Source organism: Vespula vulgaris, chromosome 20 (assembly GCF_905475345.1).
Source record: "Vespula vulgaris chromosome 20, iyVesVulg1.1, whole genome shotgun sequence".
Taxonomy (NCBI): Eukaryota; Metazoa; Arthropoda; class Insecta; order Hymenoptera; family Vespidae; genus Vespula; species Vespula vulgaris.
This window is the reverse complement of record NC_066605.1, coordinates 502636-528709: the sequence shown is the minus strand read 5'-3', so window position 1 is coordinate 528709 and position 26074 is coordinate 502636. Positions and strand designations below refer to the sequence as shown.

The 26074-nt window shown below is 37.2% G+C and overlaps 2 protein-coding genes across 4 annotated transcripts in view; one reads left to right on the top strand and one right to left on the bottom strand.

The window, feature by feature from the left end:
• LOC127071121 (dedicator of cytokinesis protein 3) overlaps positions 1-25528 on the top strand; it is a 34905-nt gene extending 9377 nt beyond the window's left edge. The window contains exons 5-18 of one of the 2 annotated variants that reach the window (XM_051010046.1): positions 18318-18402; positions 18554-19012; positions 19138-19437; positions 19540-19744; positions 19855-20037; positions 20182-21907; positions 22018-22035; positions 22110-22272; positions 22586-23023; positions 23102-23243; positions 23330-24005; positions 24162-24523; positions 24643-24986; positions 25090-25528. In XM_051010046.1, the coding sequence (XP_050866003.1) occupies positions 18318-18402; positions 18554-19012; positions 19138-19437; positions 19540-19744; positions 19855-20037; positions 20182-21907; positions 22018-22035; positions 22110-22272; positions 22586-23023; positions 23102-23243; positions 23330-24005; positions 24162-24523; positions 24643-24986; positions 25090-25254 (5266 nt within the window). In that variant the 3' untranslated portion in view covers positions 25255-25528. The remainder of the gene's footprint in view (positions 1-18317; positions 18403-18553; positions 19013-19137; positions 19438-19539; positions 19745-19854; positions 20038-20181; positions 21908-22017; positions 22036-22109; positions 22273-22585; positions 23024-23101; positions 23244-23329; positions 24006-24161; positions 24524-24642; positions 24987-25089) is intronic. The other variant, XM_051010047.1, reaches the window with a different exon arrangement.
• LOC127071124 (innexin inx3) lies at positions 166-14899 on the bottom strand. Of its 2 annotated transcripts, none has more exons than XM_051010052.1 (5): positions 14193-14899; positions 3454-3642; positions 2596-3023; positions 2071-2466; positions 166-1991 (listed from the first exon to the last, which is right to left on the bottom strand). In XM_051010052.1, the coding sequence occupies exons 2-5, from the start codon at positions 3614-3616 to the stop codon at positions 1785-1787; spliced, it is 1194 nt and encodes a 397-aa protein (XP_050866009.1). In that variant the 5' UTR covers positions 3617-3642; positions 14193-14899; the 3' UTR covers positions 166-1784. The 2 variants fall into 2 exon arrangements, with proteins under 2 accessions (XP_050866009.1, XP_050866008.1); XM_051010051.1 differs by having other exon boundaries at positions 14412-14899.
• Positions 25529-26074: the final 546 nt, after the last annotated feature.

Below are 26074 nucleotides of genomic sequence, written 5' to 3'. Positions count from 1 at the left end.
AACTTTGTTTATTAATTAATCTTTAAAAAAATATTAATAAAACTTAATTTCGAAACAAATGGATAATAACTGATTCACCCTGTGTAAGAGTATGTCAAACGAACATACAAAAATAATTATATACTATACATATTACGAAAATATATATATACATTATGTCAATCGTTCCGTGTAGGTATTTTCCTTTTATTATTTTCTATCACTTTCGTATAAAAAAAAAGAAGACTTGGACGAATACATATAGAATTCTTTTTGAAGAATTCTAATTTAATTCGGATGTAAATTTCGCTTATCATCTCGTACTAATCAACAGTAGCAGAGCAATTATAATAATCCTCTAACTTAATATTATCGTACTTAACGTATTAAACATTATTTTTAATTCTATAAAAGGCACATCGTTTAAACAATTGTTGCAATTATCTCCTCACTCGTTTCTCTTATATACTAAGGTGGGAATAAAACTTTTATACGTACATGTATATACTATATATATATACTGTATATAATAAATGTATAACATTACTATTGGCAGCTTCAGTAATATATATATATATATATATTCTCATTATTGACTTTTCGATGAATAATTCGAGACAAAAAATTAACACGAGGTTTCGCAAAAAACAAAGATATATATATATATTTAATAGAAAAAAATTAATATTATCATACTCGTTTGCACGAAACTCAAGGATTACGATCAACGTTCCACCCTGCTTTGATCCTAAAAGACACGGCAAAAAATAATTTTAATTCGTTAACGAGTTAGCTAAAGATCTTCTTTGACAAACTCACATAACGAACTCTATATTAAGCCTTCGCTGTTTATTTATTTATTTGCTTTTTACCTTGCTACCAGCCATTGCACCAATTACGAATAAATCGACATTTCTAGTAAATATACGTATATATATATATATATAAAAAAAAAGAAGGGAATGAAAGGAACAGAGAAAACGAGATAGAAGAGAACGAATAAAATCTACCAACTTTGTTTGCTTCGTTACTTAAGCATAAAAAAAAAGAAAAAAAAAAAATATTTAGAATTCGTCTCTTTTTCTTTCATCTTGCGAAACATCGAACAAAAAATTCTTATCACCTGCTGTAATATGTGTAGGTGTATGTACACACACGCGAACGCATACACACACGCACACATATACATAGATTCCAATGGCTAATTAAATTCTTGCAGAAATGCATCCTCCCGGATGAGAGAACAGAGATAACGAATGTTAGCTTCTTCGACGAATTTCCATTGATTAGTAATTTTACATTCTTTTTTTGTTTCGTTCTCGCTGCTTATTGTCGTCTACTCGATAAGAAAATATATCTGAAAATATATCATATCTTTCGATTTGATTATTAAAAGGAATGGATTGATAGAACGAATATATTTAACTTCCTAATCAGAATCTAAATAATTCGTACTTGGGATTAAAATATACTCTTAATAATATAAATCTATTCTTAGCTCGTCGTGCTTCGATGTTTGAGAAAGTTAAAGAATTTCTTTTTTTTTTCTTTTTTCTATATAAAAAAAAAAAAAAGTATGTGTATACGTAGATACATATATAAATACATATGTATACATACACACACACACAAATACATATTTTTTTTAGCAAAAATAAAATACACATCATATCGTAGCACGAAAACTTTGAACGTGGTGTCTGATTAAAGGCACCGACGGTATTATCACAATAAGGAAATTGAAATAGAGGAAGGAAGGAAGGAAGGAATTCGTATGGGTATAGTAAACGTTTAGAAGCTAGGGCTTAGATCTCCGTGTCCTTGGCGTATTTCTCGATCTCCGGATAAATTGGTGACATCTCGAGCGTGCTCGGTGCTGATGGAACGGACGTAGGTGATGCACTACTTCCTGAACCAATGTGGAACCGACGGCAGAGTTCCTTCAGTACGTCGGTAAATAGCATCGTGTTTATGTTCTGACCTAGCAGATGTATGAGGAGAAAGTCACCGACCTAAAAGGTTGGAAATAAAATATTAGATCATACAACATAGATATATACATATAGAAATACTAAAAAGAATTCGACTAACTTGAGTCTTTCTGATGAGTGCACTGACATCCGAAGCCGAACCGAATTTGAATCGTTTCCTGAGAATGGTTTCGCGTGTGCTAGGTAAAAGAACGATTGCCATACTATAGAGAACAGCTAGGCCTGACATCACAGCCAGTATAATGAACCAAAACCACAGGAAGATGTAGATCTTCTCGTTGAGAATATTCAAGGCGAGCACGCATAAAGCGTCGAGCTTCTGTATCGTGCCGGAAGCACCGAATTTATGGAAGGTGCATTTGGTCACTCTTGGAAATCTCTCGACCATTGGATCGGTACGTTGTTCTTGGTTCATGTTGCTAAAGGTTATGACTTCCGTACCGTACGTCAAAAATGCTCCGCCTAGGAAGGTGTCGATGAAGAACATATTACCAACCTGGAAAAATGATAGTCGATGTTAACGACGAACCGTCGTCTTTTCTTTCTTTCTTTTTTGACCCACGCGGAATTAAGATCCAATCGCTTAATTTGTTACTATCGATATCGGACATTCTCGTATACTCACAACGTTGACGAAATTAAGTGCCTCGCAGAAGAAATATCCGGCGGCGTAACTGTTGTGCAAATGCAAAGTATCTAGGATGTATTCGACCAATTTGTTTGTCCTGGCCTCGCGTTCCTGCTTGCTATCGACTATGGCACCCCTCATACCATCGGATATCATTCTGACCTTGCCTTCCTCCCACTGCTTCCACATCCAGTGCGGTACGTAAAAGAGAATACCTTGGAAGAAGAGCATGAAGGGTACCCACTGATAATACGAGTGATATAGTTTTTCTTCGTTGTAATCTCCACCTAGACCAGGATGAGCTACTTGGGTGCCAACTTGTTTCATGTTGTTTGTCGGCAACGTAAAAGTATACGTTATCCAGCAATAAGTATTTATCACGTGAGTTGGCACCGCATTGTCCGCTATGCAATTTATGGGATCCCCTAAAACCATCAACGGAAACAGACAGACCGTTAGTTCTATCTAATCGTACGTTTATGAACGATTATATTCGAGAGACGAATATAGTACAATCGTGCTCGATAAATAGGCTCACGTCGTCGGATATATGATAGCTTTAACGTCAAGAGAAGAAGAGGACATCTTTGATACTAATCACGAGTTATAACGAACGTAGTAGGCCGAGTAAGCAGACGTTTGACCTTTCAAAACTTGTCTCGTTAAGTTTCTATTTTTAAACTCGCAGTAAATATCGGACAAACTTAAAAGATGTCGGACAGTACTCGGCCGATCGCAGGATTGTTTGTTCGTTATGTAACGATAAAATCGCTGCTCCATCGTATAATCTTATTATTTTATTTCGATTAACGTAGAATAAAATATTCGGGATTATTTTAAATCATTATGACGTACCTATCAAATTATTGGCAGTAACGATGATGCAACAGGCAAAAAGAATCGCAGAAGTGATTCTATAATGAGCTCTGAATATTATGTTGTCGATGATGGCTCTATCGATGAGATATCGCACCTTAACGAACCCGGCTACTGCCGAAACCAAACCGAACACCGCCATTCTTTTTCTTTCCCTTTACTGGCAGTCTAAAAAAAATAAAACGATATTATTAGAACATAGATTTTAATAAAATTATAAACGGTCGAAAATCATATATGCGATAATTATTATTCGCAGTTTGAAAAATTCCCTGGGTCTACGATGAAATTTCGTCAATGAACGAGACCCGTCTTCATTGATTTAACTGCTACTTCGTAGACTCTTGCATCGACTCGACTACTCGATAGACTCCCTGCATTGACGAACCCACACATTAGACTCTTTGAACAAAATTATCGACAAATATTTCGATAAAAAAAATTTGCCAAGTTGTCAAGGTCCATAACGATTTCGTTGAAAGTTTTGCCAACGTTAACCTTCCATGGCCGGAAATGGCAGATGCAACGGGGGATCGATATAGAAGACTGTCGTGGACGAGTACATATATATATATATACATATATATATTATATATATATACACACACACACACACACAGAGGGGCCTCTTCAGCTCGCAAATTGTTCTCATCGGCGAAACAAAAGGAGACGAGAGAACACGATAGAGAATAGCTCGGTTCCATTCTACAAATTTCCGTGGTAGGTAGGACGAACTCGAATAAAAGAAAAGAAAGAAAGAAAGAAAAATGGCCGCTTATGTCGGCGAACACGTGTATGTGCGCGCGTGTGTCTGTGTGTGTGTGTGTGAGAGAGAGAGAGAGAGAAAGAAAAAAGCTTTTTGCGACGTAATAAAGAAAGATTTTAACGACGAGTCCCATAGAAACCCTTTTATCCCGCTATCAGAGTGATACAAATTTTGAATGAAATTTCAGCTTAGTTAGATTCGACAATAAGAATCACGTGGTAATTTAAAAGTCCCGCGTTCATGATCCTGACACTGAGTCATACATACATACGTCTTCTGAGAATCTTACGTTGATTATTTCCCGGACAATGAATCGAAAGAATGTTGAAACAAAAGAGAATTAACAAATTCCTACGAGTTAACATCGTCATTGACTTATCCATACTAATTACTTGTTTTTCAACGAACGAACGTTTTTCTTCCCATTATATAACTAAAATTTCTTTTCAATGCAATTGATCTTATTAAAAAAGAAAACGAAGAAAACGATCCAGTCGATATTTTCTAATTAAATTTAAGAAATTGCTTTTTGCATTTTATGATCGATGAATGCTATAATATATTTTTATTATATAATAATCTATAAAAATCGATCGATAAACATTTTCGTTGATCTTCGCTCGAGATGAAATTGAACAAACTGTTCACATATGGTCTTGAAACATTAGAGAGGGAGACAAAAAGAGAGAGAGAGAGAGTTAGGGGGAGAGGGAGAGAGAGAGAGAGAGAAGTGAGCGACCGAGTTATACGTCGTTAGAATTTTATTACTTAATCAATTGAAAACAGGCGGCACGGCACGCGTGCCATTGCGACGGGGTCAATCTCAAAGTTCTTCTTCTCTCGACGAGATGCAGCGTTTATCTTTCTCTTTCTCACTGTCTCTAATTTTTTTTATTTCTTAGAAAGATAGCGTTTAGTTGGAAGCTTAAAAATGTCAACGAATAATCGGATTTTAGTTCCGTGTGAATAGCATCCTTGTATCCTTATTAAAAATTTCTAATAATATTCTAATATTTTTAGTATTATTATATATTCTATTTATCTATACTCGCATATACAATTATTTATATATGATTGTTTCTAGTATCCTATTATTAACGTTATTAACTATTGCGACAATCGTGTTAATTATTCCGTCTTTTTTATTTGTATTTTTATATATTTTATTACGGGAAATAAATTATGTTCCTCTTTTTTCCTCCCTCCCACCCCCTCTCTCTCTCTATTTTCTCTTTTTCTTTTTTTTTTCTAGTCGACGACACACTTCTTCCACACGACATCCTCTCTCTGTCAGGCAATACACCAAGTGTTAACAACACGACTACCAATTTGTTCCGCGTGATGTACGAGCGTTTCCTCACAGCAATGCTATCGTTCATTGTAATTTATTTTTCCTGGATTTAGTTTTGCTTTTTCGCGACAAATATATATATATATATATTGATTTTTAAAAATATATAGGATATCTAACTTTAATCATTTTATTTATAAATACCGAACAAGATCTAAATCATTTGATCATTCGATACGAGCGATAGCAAGTGAATCTCTTTCTATTTTTTCCACTTTTTTTTTCTTGGAATCACTTGGAAAAAATAACTTGTTGAAATCATTCAACGTCCATTCTCTACATATACACACATGTTTTAAGTTTCCTGTATGCAAGACAGCAACGCGACGACGAACGAACGAACGAACGTATGAAATTTCAAACCATTCTCGGATCCACTGTCGCAGTTGCACGCTTATGGCGGATAATTTCAACTGATCTACGGCTTCTACTAGCAACGGTTGTGTCATCACGTCGTTTGATATCTCTTCTCTCAGAACGTTTTATAATATCACTCTACCGAGTATCATTTCGACTTTTGACTATTCGCATCGGATTTCGATAAGTTCAACAGCGGATCAGAACTGCTGCTATTTCCTGTCTAGCAAAAGATAAACCCCTCGTATATTCGTTCTATTTTTTGTTTTAAATGTCAATCGGTTCGCTCGCAGATATAACATTTTTCATCTCGCTCCAAAGTTCTATCGTAACGATAATTTAAACAACGATGAAAAAACTTTTAATGTTTAATTATGACAAGAATAAAAAGAAAAAAAAAAATAATAATAAAGGAGTTAACAAATATTATCCACCCGTTAGACGATTCTCTCTCCTCTCCGATGTGTTTCGTCCTTCGAATCGGTTGTCGCTCGTTTTGCGACTCCTATACGATTCCCCGAAAGGCTGCCGGTTAACGAACAGACGAGTTAAACCAGTTGGTCTTGTCTCTAGAGAGTCAGAGAGAGAGAGAGAGAGAGGAGGGATAAACCAAGAGGACACCGACTATATATGAGAATGACGAGGAGATGAGAGAGGCTGATACACTCTTCCCCACTCTTTGTCCTCCTTCCATTTCTCTCTGTCTCTCTTCACACCTTGTCTCCCACTCTCAGACACTTTCTCTCTCTCTCTCTCTCTCTGAAATTTTCTGTTCTTATTTATCCTCTTTAACAATGACCGATTGAACGTTTTTAAAACAACGAATGATAAAAGTAATACCTACACATTCGAATCAAGAATAAATTATCTTGATACGTATAGAATTGAAAATAGTGCGTGTGTATCTAAAAATAATTTATGGATGCAAGTTACATTTATAGAAGAAAAAAAAAAGAAATACTTTCTCTTCTTCGCTTTTCGAAGAAAGAGAGAGCGGTGAGAAAGATAGAAAACATGGTTAAAATCGAAAAGGTAGAATTTTATAAGCCGATATCCAATAATAGGACTTTCCAATAATAATCATCCGAGTGTACGTTCTATATAAAACGTGAGATTTCGTCTGGGATATTAAATTCGAAGTTCTGATATAGAGATAGATCGATAGATAGAAAGAGGAAGGAAAGAGAGAAACGGGAGAAAGAGATTAAATGTTAACTCCTGCGAAACCACGACTCCGATGGTGGTTTTCGATGTCGAGGCTTTTCTCTTCCCGATCGCTGGAGAGTCGATCGTACGAATTAATCGAATCGAATTACGGATGCTGAAAACGAGTTTCGTGATTTCTGTTCTCGAAATACGTTTATCTCTTTTTATCCTTCATCGCTAATTCTTCTTTAAAGATCAAAATAATGTAATCCTTTCTAATAATTTAATGGAAACATTAAATCGGTCGTGAATCATTGACGAAATAGTTCGTAGATCATTGCATTGATTAACTATTTCATAGACTTTAAAATCATTGACGAATGATCTCGCTAACAGAAACCTTCCGACATTATGTATTTAAAAAATTTTAATTTCGATCGATCGACGTTCGTTACGGCAGATTATTATTTTTTTTTTTATAAAAATAAATAAAAATATTTTTACATACGCACGCACGCACGCATACACACGTACATGCGTTCTGATTTACATTTGCTAGTTAGAAACGTGAGAGAAGAGACATTCATTTGCATTAAATTAAGGCATAACGAGCACTAACGAATTAGTTTCGCGGTCGAGTAAACACGCTGATTTATACCAGCTTTTACTTAACAAAGCGAGAGACGGTATTATAGCTTCTAATGCGTACAAAGGGAAAGAGAGAATAGCCATGTTCCCACATTCTATGTTGTTCACCAACTGGCCATAATCGCCAGGTGCAACTTATATACCATTGAACATGGTTAAACGAGAATGGTTTTACGAATGGGATCTTTAGTTGCATCATTTTTACGATCCTATTGTTTTTCATGTTTCGTTTAATTTAATGAGAACATTATATATATATATAACAATATATTAATTAATAATTCTAACAAAAATTTCTCAAAATGATGCAATGAGAAAATATAAAGAATAAAAATTGGTGAAAATTTTGCGTGATTGAAAATGATTAAAAATAGATGATGATAGAGAATGATAGATAATGTTTGTTCTTTTTAATATAAAAAGTTCCCTCTATATTATGACTTTGAGTCACGTTATTACACAGCAATGAGACGAGGAAACTTTGACACGTAGGTAGTTTCGTCGACGTGCGCAGGATTTGCCACGTTGGAAGTAAAAGGGCGAGTCCATCGCTCGACGCTAATGAGATGGCACGTGGATTTACAGTTAGCTTTAATATACATCGTACGTATATATGTATATATGTATTTACATATGTGAAGTGTCGAACGCCGACTAAGCCTTTTACACGACACGATTATCAAATTTCTATTAGTTCATTTCCGTCGAAAAAAAACTTCTTCAATCGAAAATACATAATTTTTCACGTACGGAATTTTTAATAAAGAAAAAAAAGAGGCGGAGATAATTTTACAAGTTCCGAAAAAATACACGGTTTATATTACTTGTTAATAGATGAATTCCCTTCCTTCGTAGACGAACCTCTTGAAATTATACGCACATATCTCGAAATTCAATCCAAAGTTTGTTTACAATACGCATATATATATATATATATATATATATATATATATATATATATACTTCCACGAGATCCTCTTTGAAAGTGCTCCGTTTTCGAAGAATAAGAGAGATAAAATCGCTTAAACTTTACCTCTCGAGGTCCTTCCTAATGGAAATATCAATAAACGCGACAAAGTTCGTAACAAAAAGCGAAGAAGGCTGAAAGAAAATGTAGTGATCGACCACCATCGGAGTTACTTCAATAATAATATAATTATATAATTATAGAAAATGTTGATAACATTTGAATGAATCAATGAATACGGTTGTTAATTAAAATAAATTATAATATTTCGATATATAATTAAAAAACAGAGAAAGAGAGAAAGAGATGAATTTACTAATTGATTCATTTATTTGTAATTTATCATGATATTTGTAAATGAATTCCCGATCACAAAGTACGTTTCAACTCGGCACGTGTTAATGAAATAACGTTATTAGCGTTGCGACAGGTTGTTATTGATTGGTAGTGATTATGCTACACGTGCTCGTGTTCGTTACACTTAGTACGTATCGGAACCTGTTTGTTTTTTTTTCGGTATATTTTTTAATTAGTCGCGAATGTATGATTGTTCACGAAGAATATGTATTAAGCCGTTCGTTGTCGAGGTTAAACTGAACGTTTAGAGCGTCTCGCGAAAATTATACACATAAGAAGTTTATGTCCTTATTCGAAGGACTAATTTGTAAACATTACTCGTATACGCGATGACGTGATCTTTCGTTATGTTTCTATTTGTTTATACCTATGTATGTAACTAAGATATTCAACGCGATTGTTTTTTTGAAAAAGAGATACGTTTACCTATTAGTTTTTTTCTTTTTTTTTTTTTTTTTTTTGATAATACGTTAAGAGAAAAGGTCAGTCGTTTTTACGGTTATCTTCAATTTTGTATTATTATTTTTAATATAAAGGAATGGTGCACAGAGTTGAAAAGGGATCCAATGAAAAATATTATAAAAGAATTTTCTATTGAAAGAGAAAATAATTTTCTATAAGAATATTATAATCTTTATGCACTTGAACGCTTCTTACATCACACAAAGTATTTTTTCCTTAGAGTTCTCGAGACTTCGTTGACTACATCTTTCGAAATATCCTGACTACTTTTTCTCTCTTTTTTATCTTCGCGCATGAATAATTCGTCTTTGGAGGCCGGATAAAACGTCGACACAGATAACTTTCGATCCTGCTATAATTCTATCGATATCTTTAAAATACGAGAAGATCGTTAGTATATTTAAAAAAAGGTAATAATCGATCGAATCCATCGGTATGCAGTTTGTAGAAGAAAGAGAGGATAGAACTTTAAAAGTAATCAAGAGAAATGATTAATGAACTTCAATAATAATATCATTCGAGAGTACAGTTCAAAGTTCATGGATAAAAGTAATGAAATATAATGAATCGCCTAGTCTTCTCAGTTTTCTTCCGCCTGATAATATATTATGCAATGGATATTGCAAACTTATTTTTAATTGCAATTAAACATTGCGATTACTTTTGTCGATTTATTTTCGAGCCGGAGTCGGGAAAGGGGTCTGTGAAAATAATTTAAAAAAGGGAACGAAATAAAGTTAATGAAATACCGACTATCCTCGAATGTAATAAAGATTCCGGAAACGGAGTATACATACATATCCTCTTTACGTTTGGCGAATCACGTTGCCTGTCTTCTTGTCCGCCTACGAATGACCCTCGTCTTGCTTCGAAACGAGCGTATTCGAAGAGAAAAGAGAAAAAGTACCAAGGGGATAATGGAAAGAGAAGGAAAGGTACGAGCGAGTCGTGACGAGCGTACCGTGTTTTACAATACGTTGTAAAATACGTGACCGTGAATGCCTCTTTCCTTGCGTGAGAAGAATATTTTTCTATTGATATTGAAAAGTCGATGCGTTCGTTGTTATCGTCGTGCTTCGATGGACGAGATCGAATTCTCTTTTCTTTTTCTCGCTAAATATTTCCTATCGTTTAGTAATAAATCTGTCGATATATATATATATATATATATATATATATATAAAATAAAGAGAGTGTATATCTATAAATATGTCATTGTCATAAAGATCTTTCGATCGTTCGAAAGAGATTAAGTTCGACCGGTCCGCCATTTTGTCGGGAATATCTCGACGATCTCGTAGGTGATCCAGTATATTCGGAATGATTTAATATTCATATCCTTTCCATTACTTCGATTCTTGTAGGCGTATTACAGTATTATATACTTCGATATATGCACTCATATATATACATATATACATATATATAACGAATGATTCACAAGACCCGTGTCGAAGACGCGTTCCAATATTATTTTTTATCTACTTCCGGAAACCCTACGCATAATTTTAATCGCATAAAAAAATCATTTCTCCGGGCGATAGCTACAATAACGTACGATGCATGTACGTTCGTGTATCTATACGTATGTATCTATTAAGGTCAAATGCTCCTCCTTTTACTTCAACGACGAAGAAAAGTGCAAATGTGTTTCTTAGCCTTTCTTTGCCCTTCTTTCTAGAACATATTATTTATATAATAATAATATATATATATGTGTAAAATACACAGTACTGATATATCATTAATTTATATAGATGATTGATAAAAAGAATGAAATATATAATTTTATGGAAAATGAATTTTTTTTTCTATAGAATACTCTGTAAGTAAAATTGCAAAAACGTATAGACGGATCTATTATTAGGATACTTTTATTTTCTTTCCACTTTCTCACGTTCCTTTAACGTTTTAGTTGTTTTTTGATTTTCCCGTTTCTTTTGCTAGCTATTGATTTATCACAGAGAGGTAATTCATGAAACTCGGAGAGACAAAAGGACATTCAACGCCTACTTTTAGTAATCCAACGCGGCACTACCGCGACTCGATATCGAGTATCGCGCCAATAAAAGTCGCCTCTCGAGATGCTAAGAGCAGAGCTTTCCCATAGCCTCTTTGTTCTCCTGTATTTCGCATTCTCCTGGCAAACTCTTCAAGTCCGTACTGCAAGGTTTTCATGGTTTCAATCGCTCAAATACAAATAATCAGAATTTTTTTTTTAGAAAAACGCAATATGTGTCACACATACGTAAAAAGGTATAGCTAAAAATGCGCGAATAATAAAATGTAGTTGACAAAAAATATCAATAGAATAACAAAATATTAATAATAAACGATAATTCATCGAATAAGATGATGAAAAAAAGAAGGAATTAGATCGCAATATAATAGTAAACAAAGACGAAATAATATGAAACACATTGTAAAACTTACGTACGTAATACTATCGCCATTGAGAGTTGTTGATAGAAACGAACGTAATCTGTTTCCTATGCCAGCAGTAACGTAAGCAGTTCATTTATGATTGCGCTTATGCTACTAGCGAATGTATGTTATTTGAGATAGAAATTACAGCATAGAAAACGATGATATATTTCTCTCGTTGGAGGCTCCTTGTAAAATGATGACTTCTTGAACGGGGTTAAGAGCTCTCTTTCCCTCTCTCTTCCTCTCTCTCTCTCTCTCGTTCGTTGCTTGCAGACAAGCAAGCGAGGTCAAAGAACTTCAATGACGAGTTTCAAAGCTCCGAACTTGTGTCGCATGAAACTACCGTTAATACTAACGTCCATCGTTACTATGAGAGAAAGAGAATTCCAGTTGAATACTGAGATCATCCCGAAGATATCTTTGAATCTCGATTCAATCTATTACGAGTCGTATAACACATAATATCATTTCTTCGTCATACCGGTTTCGAGGAATTTTTTCTTACAACGAATAGCCCTTGATTTTATCTAATCATAAATTCACGTGATCTTCTCGTTCTAAGATGAATATTAATTAAATTTTCTTTCTCATTTGTAGACTATATTACGATACAAATATTTCCTTTTTCGATACGAAGTCGATCGAATTTTATCTAGGAAAAAAAAGAAAAAACGAAATAAACGTCACTCGTAAGGGACACAAAAAACTTATACTTCACAGGTTCTACAATTTATCAGGAAAGAGCGTAGTAGTACTGAGAAAAAGAGATAAAAAGAAAAAAAAAGAAGAAAGAGAGGAAAAGACGACTCTCCGAGATCAAATTCTCATCCCCTTATCAAACTTTTATCTAGGTTTTTCAGAGTTCCAGTATCTCTCGAAAATGCTGATCTTTGCAACGAAGGCTTTTTTTTTGTATCTTTTTTTTTTCCTATTAATTATTACGTATAAAATTATATATAGCGAACGAATTCAAAGGAGGAGATTCGTCTTTCGATCGACGATTTAAATATTTTTGTATATAGTATAGTTAGAAATATCACGTTTAAAAAATGAATAAAGACATTTAAACGGTAACTATAGTTCGTCATTGTAAGATACGATTTAACGAGCTTTGAAATTTAGTGCTCCTTAACTATTACCTTCCTCGACGTTCGATTCGATTTAATTAGCCTGCGGCATGGATGGAATCCAAGAAGCTATCGTTAGAACTTAATCAACGATAAGATCGGTTTAGCTTTATGATCAAAGTCGAATCGATTATGCGACTATTATATAAACAATTTCTTTGAATCGGAATTAAAATAGATACATTCAATAATGAGATATATAGAAAAGTGAAAAATTTATATTAATATATTAATCAATAAGTTCTTTGACGTTGATCGATTAAAATAAGACATTCTGCGTATACGATTGAAATCAAACTTATTAACAATATATAATAATCTCTATTATGTATATAACTAGTCTCAATTTTTAATCATCGTAGCTAGTGAGTGTAATACGATAAAAATATGTAACTAAATACACGCAGTACATACGCACGTACATTCTTAAGATATAAACGATCTGACGAATCTCTTTGAAATTTACATATGTAATACGTGAATAATAATCGTCGACGATAAGAGAAGAAAGAAATATAGAAAGAACGGTCGATGCGATCTCTTCGAAGTCGCTGTCTTCGAAGGTCACTTTGTTCCTTCTACAATCACGTATTACGATTTTGTAAAAAAAAAGAGAACAAAAGAAAACAAAACAAAATACTGATCGTACAAAGAACAACAATCGACGAAGTTTATACGTTTAACAGGCTACTATCGTAATGAATTAACTTCGCCCTCTGAAATGTCCTTAGATGAATATAAAGATTGCGGTTAAGATTAACAGTTTCGTATTTCCTCTTTTAAAAATGAAGAAATTTTCTTCTTTTTATATAATATCGCCTAGGTGAAAGTTTGTTACAGTCGAATTATTTCGAGGCATCCTAAGAGCCTATAAATGTAAATTAAAGTAACTAGAAAAACCTGACTAAAACGATTTTATCTAGATTTAAATGTGGTTAGCTAATTCACAGTGTGTGCGCGCGCGAGAGAGAGAGAGAGAATTTCAGAACAAAAACTTTTCGATCGACAAAGCTTCCGATTTTTTTCAATCACGTACGTCGTCATAAAACTAGTTTTCCTTTTCGTAAAATGAATATTTGATGAGATGACGAACGTTAGATGGAAAAATACCTTTATTTTTAATCAGCCGAGACACACAACCTGGATTATCCGTAGGATTTCGAGGAAAAGGTTCGTCCTTTTCTCGTTCTCTTCCTTTTTCTTTTCTTTCTTCGTGCGACCTTTTGAAAGGAGAACCGAGAACGTTCTCTTATTGGTCTTATCCAGGTCTTTCCCTCTCTCTCTCTCTCTCTCCCTCTTTCTACGTCACTGGTCTCTTTTCAAACTCACCGGACGAATAGCAGCTACTCTTCTTTCTTCCTTTCGTTCGTTCGTGAAAAAGTATTTTTTCTTTTTTTTTTTTAACGATGAGCACCCACCGAATACGATGTCACACCTCTTTTACAAATTTCACCTCCGATATTAAACGCTTATCTCTCGTTAAGCTTCATCATGTACTCGTGTACGTACACGAATGAACAAAGAGAGAAATAGATATATACATGCAAAAGAGTAAATGGGAGAGAGAAAGAGAGGAAGAGAGCAATCAAACGAGATGAAAATGTGACGAGTTTTTTTTCTAGCGCGTTTCTTTTGTTATATGTGTATATGTAACAAAATAATGTATATATATCTCTCTCTCTCTCTCTCTCTCCTCTTTCTCTTTCTTAACGAAGTTAATGCTCTGTAGTCTTCTTCAAGAATGATACAAAATATTTCTTTGAGAATATGTCGTACGTACGGAAGAAAGAGAGTAACGACACGTCTGCCGCGAACGGGGCCCGAAGTGCGACTGACCGCGTCGAAGGGTTTCCTCGGGCCCCACCACCCGCCATCTTGTTGTCGCGCCCCCACGCGTCGAGGGACGAGCGCTAATCCCAACCCAGGTGCGTACGTTAGCCCCTCCCCTCTCTCTCTTTACAATTTACATGCGTACTCTTAACTATTATTAAACAATTTCTATTTACTCATTTCATCAATTGTGTTATTATTATATTCGTATCGTATCAATATTACAAACGATATTTGTATCGTAATATTATAATCATGTTTCTGCGTATATTATCACATACAAATATATATATGTATATATATAATGCACACGTCGTATCGTGGTACTTGGATTTTGTACGATATTGTTCGCTACGTAAAAGTAACGTAAAAAAATAAAGCAAGTACTTAGTCTCTTTGTTTCCTCGGGAAAAAGACTAAAGTCAATATTAATATCGATGCAATAAAATAAAAGCGTATAGCGAGCAGTTTATTCTGAGAAAAAGTAAACTGAGCAAGAAATATAAAGATTAGTTGGCAAAAGCTCTCGCGTTACCTACGAATTTTCGATTCGAAGCTGCATTATATGCCGCACTAGCTTGCTTTTGGAGTCTCAACTTGTTGTATCGTATGACCATGCGGAAAGACCGCAGTCACGACAGACATCGTACGAGTATATATACGAAGGGAAAAGAGATGCACGACTCCTTCTCTTTCTTCGGTTCGTTTGCTCGTTGGCCAAGGTTTTCAGCTCGGTGAATACACGGTATCCATGCCGAGAACCTGTTCCCCCGTAAGAGGGCTCGCTTTACCTCTTTAAAGGCTGCGTTCCGATATTCTTTCTCTTTCTCTCTTTCTTTTATTTTTACGACGTCTGACTTTTCAACGCGAGAGTAGAAAATTACGAGATTTCTAATGTCCTAACGAATCTAAGACGCCTGTCCATTATGGGAGAAACATTTATACGCTTTATACGTCCATGGGAATTAATAATTAAAGCGATAGGAAGGATCCTGAGATTTCTGCTGGTTCATATTGCGAGATCACATCGATTCGTACTTCGGACGAAAGACTTTTGTCCTCTCCCCAAACGGAATAGTTCAATTATCGTTCTTTCTTCGCATTTATCTTCCTTCCTTTAGTTATAATACGACCTCGGATGAACGGCCAACATTTATTATCTATGGCGGGGTAATTATTATTATTTCTAATTAGCGTGACCTGCGGCTCCGTCTCGCGTGCACTGCCCTGTTCTCTCCCTACCTAGCTCTCTCTCTCGCTCTCCCTTTTCCTTTCTTCGTTGAAGTAACGCTGTAATACGCAGGATACTCTCCTCGTCTGCGTAACAGCGTCGAGATCCACCGTTCACCCACAACTTTTTCCTTTCTTTTTGCGTCAGCGTGTAGCACAGTATAGCAACGGAGAACCCCCAGGGCCGTAGCGAGTCGAAACTCATCATAAAAGCGAGCAAGAAAGACTACAAGAAATCTAAACGCACTCTTTGCGGAGTACGTGCTCCGACCTGAAACGAACGACTATGATTCACTTTCTCAACATTTTAAAAGCTTCCATTTTAATAAAGTTATATTTTTTGACGCTTACCCTTTACCTGATGTATTTGAAGAAATTGCAGAAACATTACGGTATATCTACCACCTTCGCAAACGTGACTATCTAAAAGGAATGATCCCGATCGACTTGTGGTATACTTCTCGAAGACTCCGGTGGATTTCGAAACGTCTTCTCTCGAAAGCAATGCTTCGAGGAATGTAACGATGCACAACATCTCGCGTACGCCCGTACAGGATGATTCTACAAATCGATTCGATGATTATTTTTCAAAAACGTACAGGAATAATTCATTGAGCTCAAACCGAGCTTGACATTATTATACGATTAATAAAAATATACGTACGTATATTTTACGATAAATAACGCTGGTGTATCCCATGCAAGAGAATAGAATGTTAATAATAGCAGTCGTGGTACGTTTACAGACTGCAAATGGTAAAAATTGAAAGGTTCGCGAGAGTAATCGCGCTTAATCGTTCGCGATTTGGTCTAATTGAGATCGTGGGGGGCTTTGAGATTTGGCCCTGACATCTATTACCACTACCTTTTACTCTGGCATGAGCATGCGATTGCAACGGGTATGGATGCAGTCGCGCGCGAGTACTCCGTAGTACGGCGTAAATCCATGTAGATATTATATTATATATAGGTAGGTAGGATTATTTTCTTTAGTTGTCCCGAGATGATCATGGCATATTTTCTTTTTGGGATGTATACTGCAGATATTTCCGGTGGCGACGTATTAGATGCATATGACTACGTCTGTACCGTCGATCAAAATGTTTTTAGCCAAGCTGTCATTGCAAATCGATTCGGAAATAGAAAAGGAAATTGAATCACGGGACAATTTCCTACGTTATCGACCAGGCATAGGACTCCATAAGATTCCAGGATGTTCCATTACATCTGATATGAACGAATCGTAATCTAAAATAGAGCTCTTGTTCGTCTATCGTCTAATTGTTAAACTACGTGGAGTACCGTAGAAAGTAAGATTATCCGACGTACTTACGGAATAATGCAATAGAAAGGAAGAGAAAAAATATGGCAGTAAGCGTTGAAAGTAATTTTGCGAGCAGTTTCATGGGTCCTCTCCTTTCTCGAATATATCCAATATCTTTGGAACGGGCCATAGGTCCCAACGACGTTGTACGCGTTCCCTGAACCTGTCTCCATGCATCGAAGTCTGCTTGCTCACCTGCATTCCATCAAGCTTGCCCCGGAGGGGAATCTTTCGGGACCCTCAGGGTCGTATTACTTACCGCGTAGATAACTTTAATCCAATCTTTCCACGTTATTACGTTAACACCCACGTCGAAGGGTGCGTGTAACATAGATATTATACTATATACACGTACGCGCATTAATATTCTCCTCTGGATAAAACGATCGTCCTTCGCGTTTTGAGATTTTCTCTTTCCGATCGTTTTACCATGAGATCGAACGAATCCAAACGTTAGAAATGGCCGTGGTTGATCCAGACGAAGGAAATGCGCGAATCGAGTGCCAATCGTTCGAGCTACATTCCTGCGTTGCAAAAAGCCCACGTGAGAACCCTACTAACACGGCCCTGATGGACCCATCGTGTTCTCGAACACGTAGGTCCCTGTGGCATGCGGTCGACCTGGGTCGGAGGAAGTACCTTTGGACTCTTCCAAAAGCATAAGCCCAAAATATGACGCAACTTGTGACGTACCTACATCTCGTGCGTCTCCTTTATGATTTTATGAAACGCTTTTATGATTTGGATTCAGCTGGATAAATATTTCTCTTCCTTATCGTTTAACGTATTTGATCACGACGATAATATTTATGAGAATTTCTAATTAGACGGACTCCTTTCGTACGTTTCAGAAAACTTGGCTTGGACCTGGTACCGCGTCAAGGTGCGCATATGGTGGATCCGGATACTATGTCCGTCGTCGAACTCTACCACGTGGTAATTATTTATCAAATAATGCATATTCGTGATAATTCCCCGATAAAAATTCTAGCGCTGTCGTTTGCCTTTCGCTACATTTTACACTTAGAACTGAAAGTCCAATCGCGCGGTTTTCTTTCAAGCCGTTGACGCTCGAATATTTTCACAGCACGTTCAGAGTGCCGAAAACTCGCAAGGCGCATCGGCAAGAGGCACTTTGAAGCGCAAAGAACACAAGAAAGTTTTAACGCATCATCTCTATTTCTGCATGCGAGACTTTGGTCACTCGGTTGGCGAGGACACTGAGATTTATTTTTCTCTTTACGATGCAAAAAGAGGACAATATTTGAGCGAGCGTTTCTTGGTACGAATATCGAAGGAAGGCTTCTCGAATTACATTGAAAAATTACACAGCAATTGTACGATCTTCACGGATCTTGGTAATGCCGATTTGAGTCGTGATCTCTACATGGTTGCGCACGTTATGCGCTGCGGTAGAATGCTGTATTCTGATTCTGGCAAAAACAAGGCAGGAAGCGCCGTTTACAGAAGACCTCATGGGGTCGCGGTACTTTCTTTGGCCGACGCTACTCAAGATCACGCGGAGGAGCTCGAATTGCCCTTTAAGGTAAATTGACTTGGCTCGTTAATCCTTTCGCGAAGGATTAATCGATCGACAATTCGATATAACCAACTGCCTAATGGAAAGTTGATTGTAATTGCAAGTTTTCCGTACTTGTACTATTCGCCCAGGTATACCAAGGTGAAGAGAAAGAGTTCCATCAATTGCACGAGCAAATTATTCGTAATAACAAGTGTACTCCACTTCCTGGGCAACCAAATTATGGTATAATAGTATCCCTTAGGGTACTTCACGGTGAATTATCTCAGGTGCGAGAAGAAAATCCATTACTCTTCAAAAACATTTGCCTTACGAAGAAGCTTGGTTTCTCCGACGTGATAATGCCCGGTGATGTTAGAAACGATTTGTATTTGAAGCTCGAGCGTGGTGAGTTCGAACGCGGTGGAAAATCGACCGGCAAGAACATCGAGGTAAGACGACTACGACGACGACGACGACGACGACCACGATGTTTCGCGTATCCCGATCTTCCCGAATAAATTGTTCAATTCGAATAAATTGTGAATCGTCAGGTCACTATCTTGGTTTTGGATGCAGAGGGACAACCATTGGAAGGATGTTTGTTTGGCGCAGCAGGAACGGATGGTAGCTCTGAATATCAAAGTTTAGTCATATATCATCACAATAGTCCTTCGTGGGCAGAAACTGTAAGATTAGCTATACCCATTGACAAGTTCTACGGCAGTCACGTACGCTTTGAATTTCGCCATTGTTCAAGTGAGTTTCTGTAATATGATGAACGAATAGCTCGAATAGTTTATACGATACTTTTGAGATCCTTAATCCTATCCAAGTACCGGTTCGATCTACTTAACTTCTTGTTTCAGCTCGAGAGAAAAACGATAAGAAACTCTTTGCTTTCGCTTTTGTACGTTTAATGGAACCTGGCGGTGCTACGCTTCAAGATGGCTCTCACGAACTGTACATCTACAAGTGCGAAGAACGAGCGAAATTAGATTCACTTAGCTACTTATCTTTACCCAGCTGTGCTCGAGAACCAAGCGCTACAGGTGAATTTAAGATTTATACAGACCTTAAGGAAGACCAAGAGACGGTTTCGTGCCTACGGAGATGAGAAAAGTCGATACATCGTATCTTCGAAGTATTTTCGTATAGAAAAAATCCGCTTTTTCTAATCGATAATTTTTCTTCAGGTACATCACCTTTCACCAGGTCGCCCAAAGAGGCCGTATTCGTGCATACTCTTCTCTGCAGTACGAAGCTCACTCAGAACGTAGATTTGTTGAGTCTCCTTCAGTGGAAAGCTCATCCCGAACATATATCCGAAGCATTAGGACGAGTTCTTAGGTTGGATGGCGAGGAATTAGTAAAGTTCCTTCAGGATATATTAGATGCTTTGTTCTCGATGTTTCATACCGAGGATGGCAATTCAACGGCACACTCAGGATTGGTCTTTCAAGTACTTGTCTCGATATTCAGTTTACTCGAGGATTCCAAGTTCGAACACTTCAAGCCAGTTATGGATGCTTATATATCTGGACACTTCGCCGCAGCTTTGGTCTACAAAGGCCTTCTAAGCAGTGTACAACACTGTGCCGATTGGGTGACGGCGGCTGAGAAGCAGGAACCGATAATGAAATGTTTCAGATCTCTGGAATATATCTTTAAATTTATCATACAAAGCCGATTGCTTTTTGCTCGTGCCACGGCCGGCCAATACGAGGACAGTTTCAAGCGAGATCTCTACTGTGTTTTCTCTGCATTGAACAAGATGTTGGGTATACCGTACGAAATGGTACTACTGTCGCAAATAGCTCTGTTACTTTCGATCGCAGCTGTCTTCGAGCAATTGGTAGCCGTATTACCTGTTCTCGAAGTCGCAAAGTTGACATGCACCATGTTGGACTCCGTACCGCGAGAGCCACCGTTGCAACTGACGCAAGCTAAATTAATTGCCATCAAGAACTTAACAACGTCCAGCTTGTTTCGCGAAGACGACGAAAGTAGAAATCTCTTACTGGTAACGATCTGTAGACATCTCAGGATCCATTTGGCCAGGCGAGAGGAACTTCGTACTTGCACCGATATTCTCGGCGAGATACTCAGCTTTCTTCACAAGAGAGGCAGAGACACGAACAAGGTCAACAACTGCATTCATCATGACGTCGAAACACTGTGTCTATCCATTCTCGACGTATTGGTACAAACGATACTTATAGTTATCAATGCGAACGGTCCAGTACTTGGCTGTTTGGTCGCCTGTTTGATAGGACTGCTTCAACTTCTGGACGAGTATCATTATTCGCGTTTATGGGAGGAATTGTCCCATGGCTCTGAACGAAAACCACTGAAAGATTTCCTCGTGAGAGTCTTCTTAGTCCTACGCGATCTCGTTAAGCAAGAAGTTTTCCCGCCCGATTGGTTGGTCATCAGGATGCAAGCTAACAACGTTATACTGAAATCGTTGCAAGAGCTCGCCCAACCACTGGCCTTTCGGTTTCTTCATAGCAGTTTCGATTCGCAACTTTGGTCGACGTATTTTAATTTGGCCGTAGCCTATCTCACGCAACCTTCTCTTCAATTGGAACAATTCTCCGAAGTCAAACGCGAGAAGATCGTCGAGAAATACGGTGATATGAGAGTGCTGATGGGCTTTCAGATATTGTCGATGTGGTCGAATTTGGGTGATCGCAAACTCGAGTTTATTCCTGGAATGGTCGGACCTTTCCTCGAGGTCACCCTCGTACCAGAAAGTGAATTGAGAAAGGCGACTTTACATATCTTTTTTGACATGATGGAGTGTGAACAACGTGCACGCGGCAGCTTTAAATCCGTCGAGTCAGAACTTATAGACAAATTGGATATACTCATCAGTGAGAACAAGGGTGACGACGAGTACAGACAATTGTTCAATACCATGTAGGTATCGAGTATAATCCTCTTCTTTGCTAATTCGTAAATAAGACGTTCGTCGTTTAATGCGTACTTCATAATCACGTGTTGTCGTTTATACTTTCATGCCGCTTTAGGGAACATCTTAGTGCTGTGTAAGTCGTGTCCAATGCAAACAGCATTTCTACTTTACTCGGTATCGTTCTTTATCCTCTCGTTACTGTTACAGATTGTTGGATAGAGTCCAGTCGGAGGATCCAGCTTGGAAAGATAGTGGGACTGCGTTCATCACGTCGATCACTCGCTTGTTGGAAAGACTTCTGGATTATCGCAGCGTTATTCAGGGTGATGAAAATCGTGACAAACGTATGTCATGTACGGTGAATTTATTGGTGAGTTTATCTCGACGATATATACCAGCGCAATAATGCCAACTATTCGATTGTTTAATCTGCCACGACGATGTTTTATGTGCTAATCGTATTAGACACCGTTAGCAGATATATGTAGAAGCTTCCATGTGCTGGTATTTAGCGAAGCTTGCACATGGCTTGTTGTACAATTTTAGATCGATACTTAGAGCACTTATCTCTCGCATTTGAACGGAAAATATATCGTTCCGTAAAACGAGCAGTATTTCGACGGCTTTCGATGATCGTTGTCACGTTCTAACGCAACATGGGTATATTGTTGTATTTTTTGCAGAACTTCTACAAGAATGAGTTCAATCGTAAGGAGATGTATCTTCGTTACATTTACAAGTTACACGATCTTCATCTCGCCGCTGAGAATTACACGGAAGCTGGATTCACGATGAAACTGTATGCCGATCAGTTAGGATGGGGCTCGAACGTTTTACCGTCCGATCATGCGCATCCTCAGCAACCAGAATGGCAAAGAAAAGAAGTTCTCTATCACAAGATCATTCATTACTTGGACCGTGGTAAATGTTGGGAAAAGGGTATACCTCTTTGCAAGGAACTGGCTGTTTTGTACGAAACCAGACTTTACGATTACGCCAAACTCAGTCACGTGTTGAAACTACAAGCTAAATTCCTGGACAATATCTTGACTCAACTCAGGCCAGAACCAGAATACTTCAGAGTCGGTTTCTACGGTCTAAGTTTCCCACTTTTCGTTAGAGTAAGTTTCTAAACAAAGCGAAACGTTGATAACATGTAGCGCAAAAGTTAAGAGCTAATACTTGGATTCGTTTACCAGAACAAATTATTCATTTATCGTGGCCTGGAATACGAGAGAATAGGAGCGTTCACTCAAAGACTGCAAACTGAATTCCCAAGCGCACAAATATTGATGAAAAATTCACCGCCCGATGAAAGTATTCTAACGTCCGAGGGTCAATGTACGATTTCGAACTTTCTTCTTGCATTCTCATTGTGATAACTGAACGATTCAACGCAATCAATGTCTGATTTGTTTCGTTTTTAGATATACAGATATGTAATGTAAAACCGATACCGGAAGAAGGTAGTTTGGCATGTAGCGGAGCAGAAATTCCAGAACGTGTGGTAGCGTTTTATTTGGTAAACGACGTACGAAGATTTACATTCGACCGGCCACTTCATCGAGGGCCCGTCGATCGTGAAAATGAATTCAAATCACTTTGGATCGAGAGAACAACTCTAACTACCGAAGCGAAGCTGCCAGGTATTTTGAGGTGGTTCGAAGTGATCGAGAAAAGATCGGAGCTTTTGGCACCAGTCCAGTATGCCTGTGAAACGATGCAATCCGTCGAAAGAGAACTGAGAAGACTCGTTGCTCAATACACGGCAGAGCCTCATAGGAACATCAATCCCTTCAGTATGAGGCTACAAGGTATAATCGATGCCAACGTTATGGGTGGAATAACGAAGTATCAGGAAGCATTCTTGACTACTGAGTTCGCCAGGCAAAATCCGGACATGGTACCGCACGTGAATCGGCTGAAAAATTTAATACTTGATCAAATGAGCGTCCTAGAGTCTGGCTTGGTTTTGCACGGTCAAATAGCACCGCCCGGGGTTCAACCATTACACAAAAGACTGATCGAACGATTCACCCAACTGAAGCAAGGTCTCGGGCCACTTGCCAGACAGCGAACGATTCACCAGGATAGCATAGTCAAGTAATCGATCGTTACATATCTCTCATCCATTTTTTGTAAATAAAATATATGGAGTTTCATATTGTAAAGATGACATTTCACTGATAAATCCTCTTTTTCTTCATCGAATTATCTCTTTTACTTTCCTACATTACATCAGACTCTTGATGCTTTCAGTTCGCCATTGCCACCCTTACCTACCAGCGAGAAACAAAGGCCAGCTACTTTGGAAAACGTAGGTTCAAGAATGTCTCATGCCGACAGCGATGGCCTACCAGAAGACGAAAGATTTTATTCTAGAGTCGATGGTGCACCACCACCCATTCCTCAACGAGAAGTAAGGCCAAGATCCGTGGGTTATGGCACAACACCACCTAGACCTACTCATCAAAGAACTCTAAGTAAACCATTGAGTCCGAAGCTACCACTGAGGCATTCTTTGCCAACTCCGACAGACGGGGTAGATCAGAGCGGCTTGAGAAGTTCTTGGAGCGAGCCTGGCCCAGAACCGGCACCACCGTTACCACCTAGAGGCTGCAGTAAGTGCATTTCCTTCGAAAGAAAATAACAAATACATGTTCAAATAGATATTCCTGTCTAAATTTTTACAAAAGAAAACAAAACAAAACAAATTAATACATTCGAATTCGTATTTCAGCTCCCGATAAAAGAGATAATAATACGAATACCGTTGTACCTCCAGCGCCACCAAAAAGATTGGCATACAAACGTAATACAGAGTGGAGTACAGACGATGATTCAGAAACTCAAAACGAACCGAATGATCTTCAAGATAGTGGCATCTCAACGGCCAGTCTGTTAGATTTCCAATCTCACTTAACTAATCTAAATAATCTCAGTTACGAGGATTGTGAACCACGCACGAGGTGTAACGACATAATGAACATCTCACCACCGTCTATGATTAATTCTCTCAATGTTTCTACGAGTAGTTTCCCTAGTGGTACATTCCAGGGATCGAACTCCCTTTCTGCTCAGGAGGTAATGGATCAATTAATTATAAATTTGGGTTCGAACAGACTCGATTATTTGTGACTTAGGCCTGTTTAACATTCTCATTGAATTTGTTATATCTAAATCATAGGTAAGCCCTCCACCAATTCCACCCAAAGCTCATCAAGATACCCCATCAGCACCATCGACTTTGGAAAGGAGTCGATCAGGTGGTTACCATGGACATACGGAGAATTATTCTGTACCAAAAATGCAAACATTGTCCGTGGCATCGGACACAGAGAGTACTGTGTAGCAATGTCGTATCTCCTAGTCCTTAGCGATTAGTCGTAATAATAATAATAATAATAATAATAATTATAATTATAATTATAATTATAATAATAATAACAATAATATTAATAATAATAATAATAATAAAAATAATGTGTAAGTGCCATAGTCCGGCAAATCCGATATCTTGGATAGTTCGTTGTTAAGATTAAGTATGATTACAACATCGTTCTAATGATTCTATAATTGGTGATGATATAATGATAAGAAGAACAATTAAAAAAAAAAAAAAATCTACAAAAATAAAAAAATAAAAAAAAGAAGAAAAAATGAAATAAAATGAAAGAAAAAAAAAAGCAGAAGAAAAATCAAGAGAAAAAAGAATGAAAGAAAAAAAGATTGGAGGATTTGTTTGGCAAATCATTTGCACAACACTCAAAATATACATATGCAAATAGCGTTAAGATGTCTAATGTAATCTAAATGAAATCTTCTATGGCGTAACTCGAAATGGATTATACCCACCTGCGTATAACGTACCTTAGCAAATGCATCGTGTTCAAGTGCCCTATATCGATCGGCTATTATTTATATATGATTATTTTTAATCAACGATAATCTGTGCCATGCAAAGATGAAAGAGAAAAGCAAAAAGTTAATACAAAAATAAATAACTAATAGTAACTATGCCAAGAACGATAATAATCGAGCACGGAAAACACGGTGCATTGACTTTATGTTAAAGACAACGTTCTTCCGAGTATTAACCTAGCTATATTTTGTAATTTATTTATATTTTCAATAAGGAATAAAAAGTCATTTTTATCAATAACGATTATCGA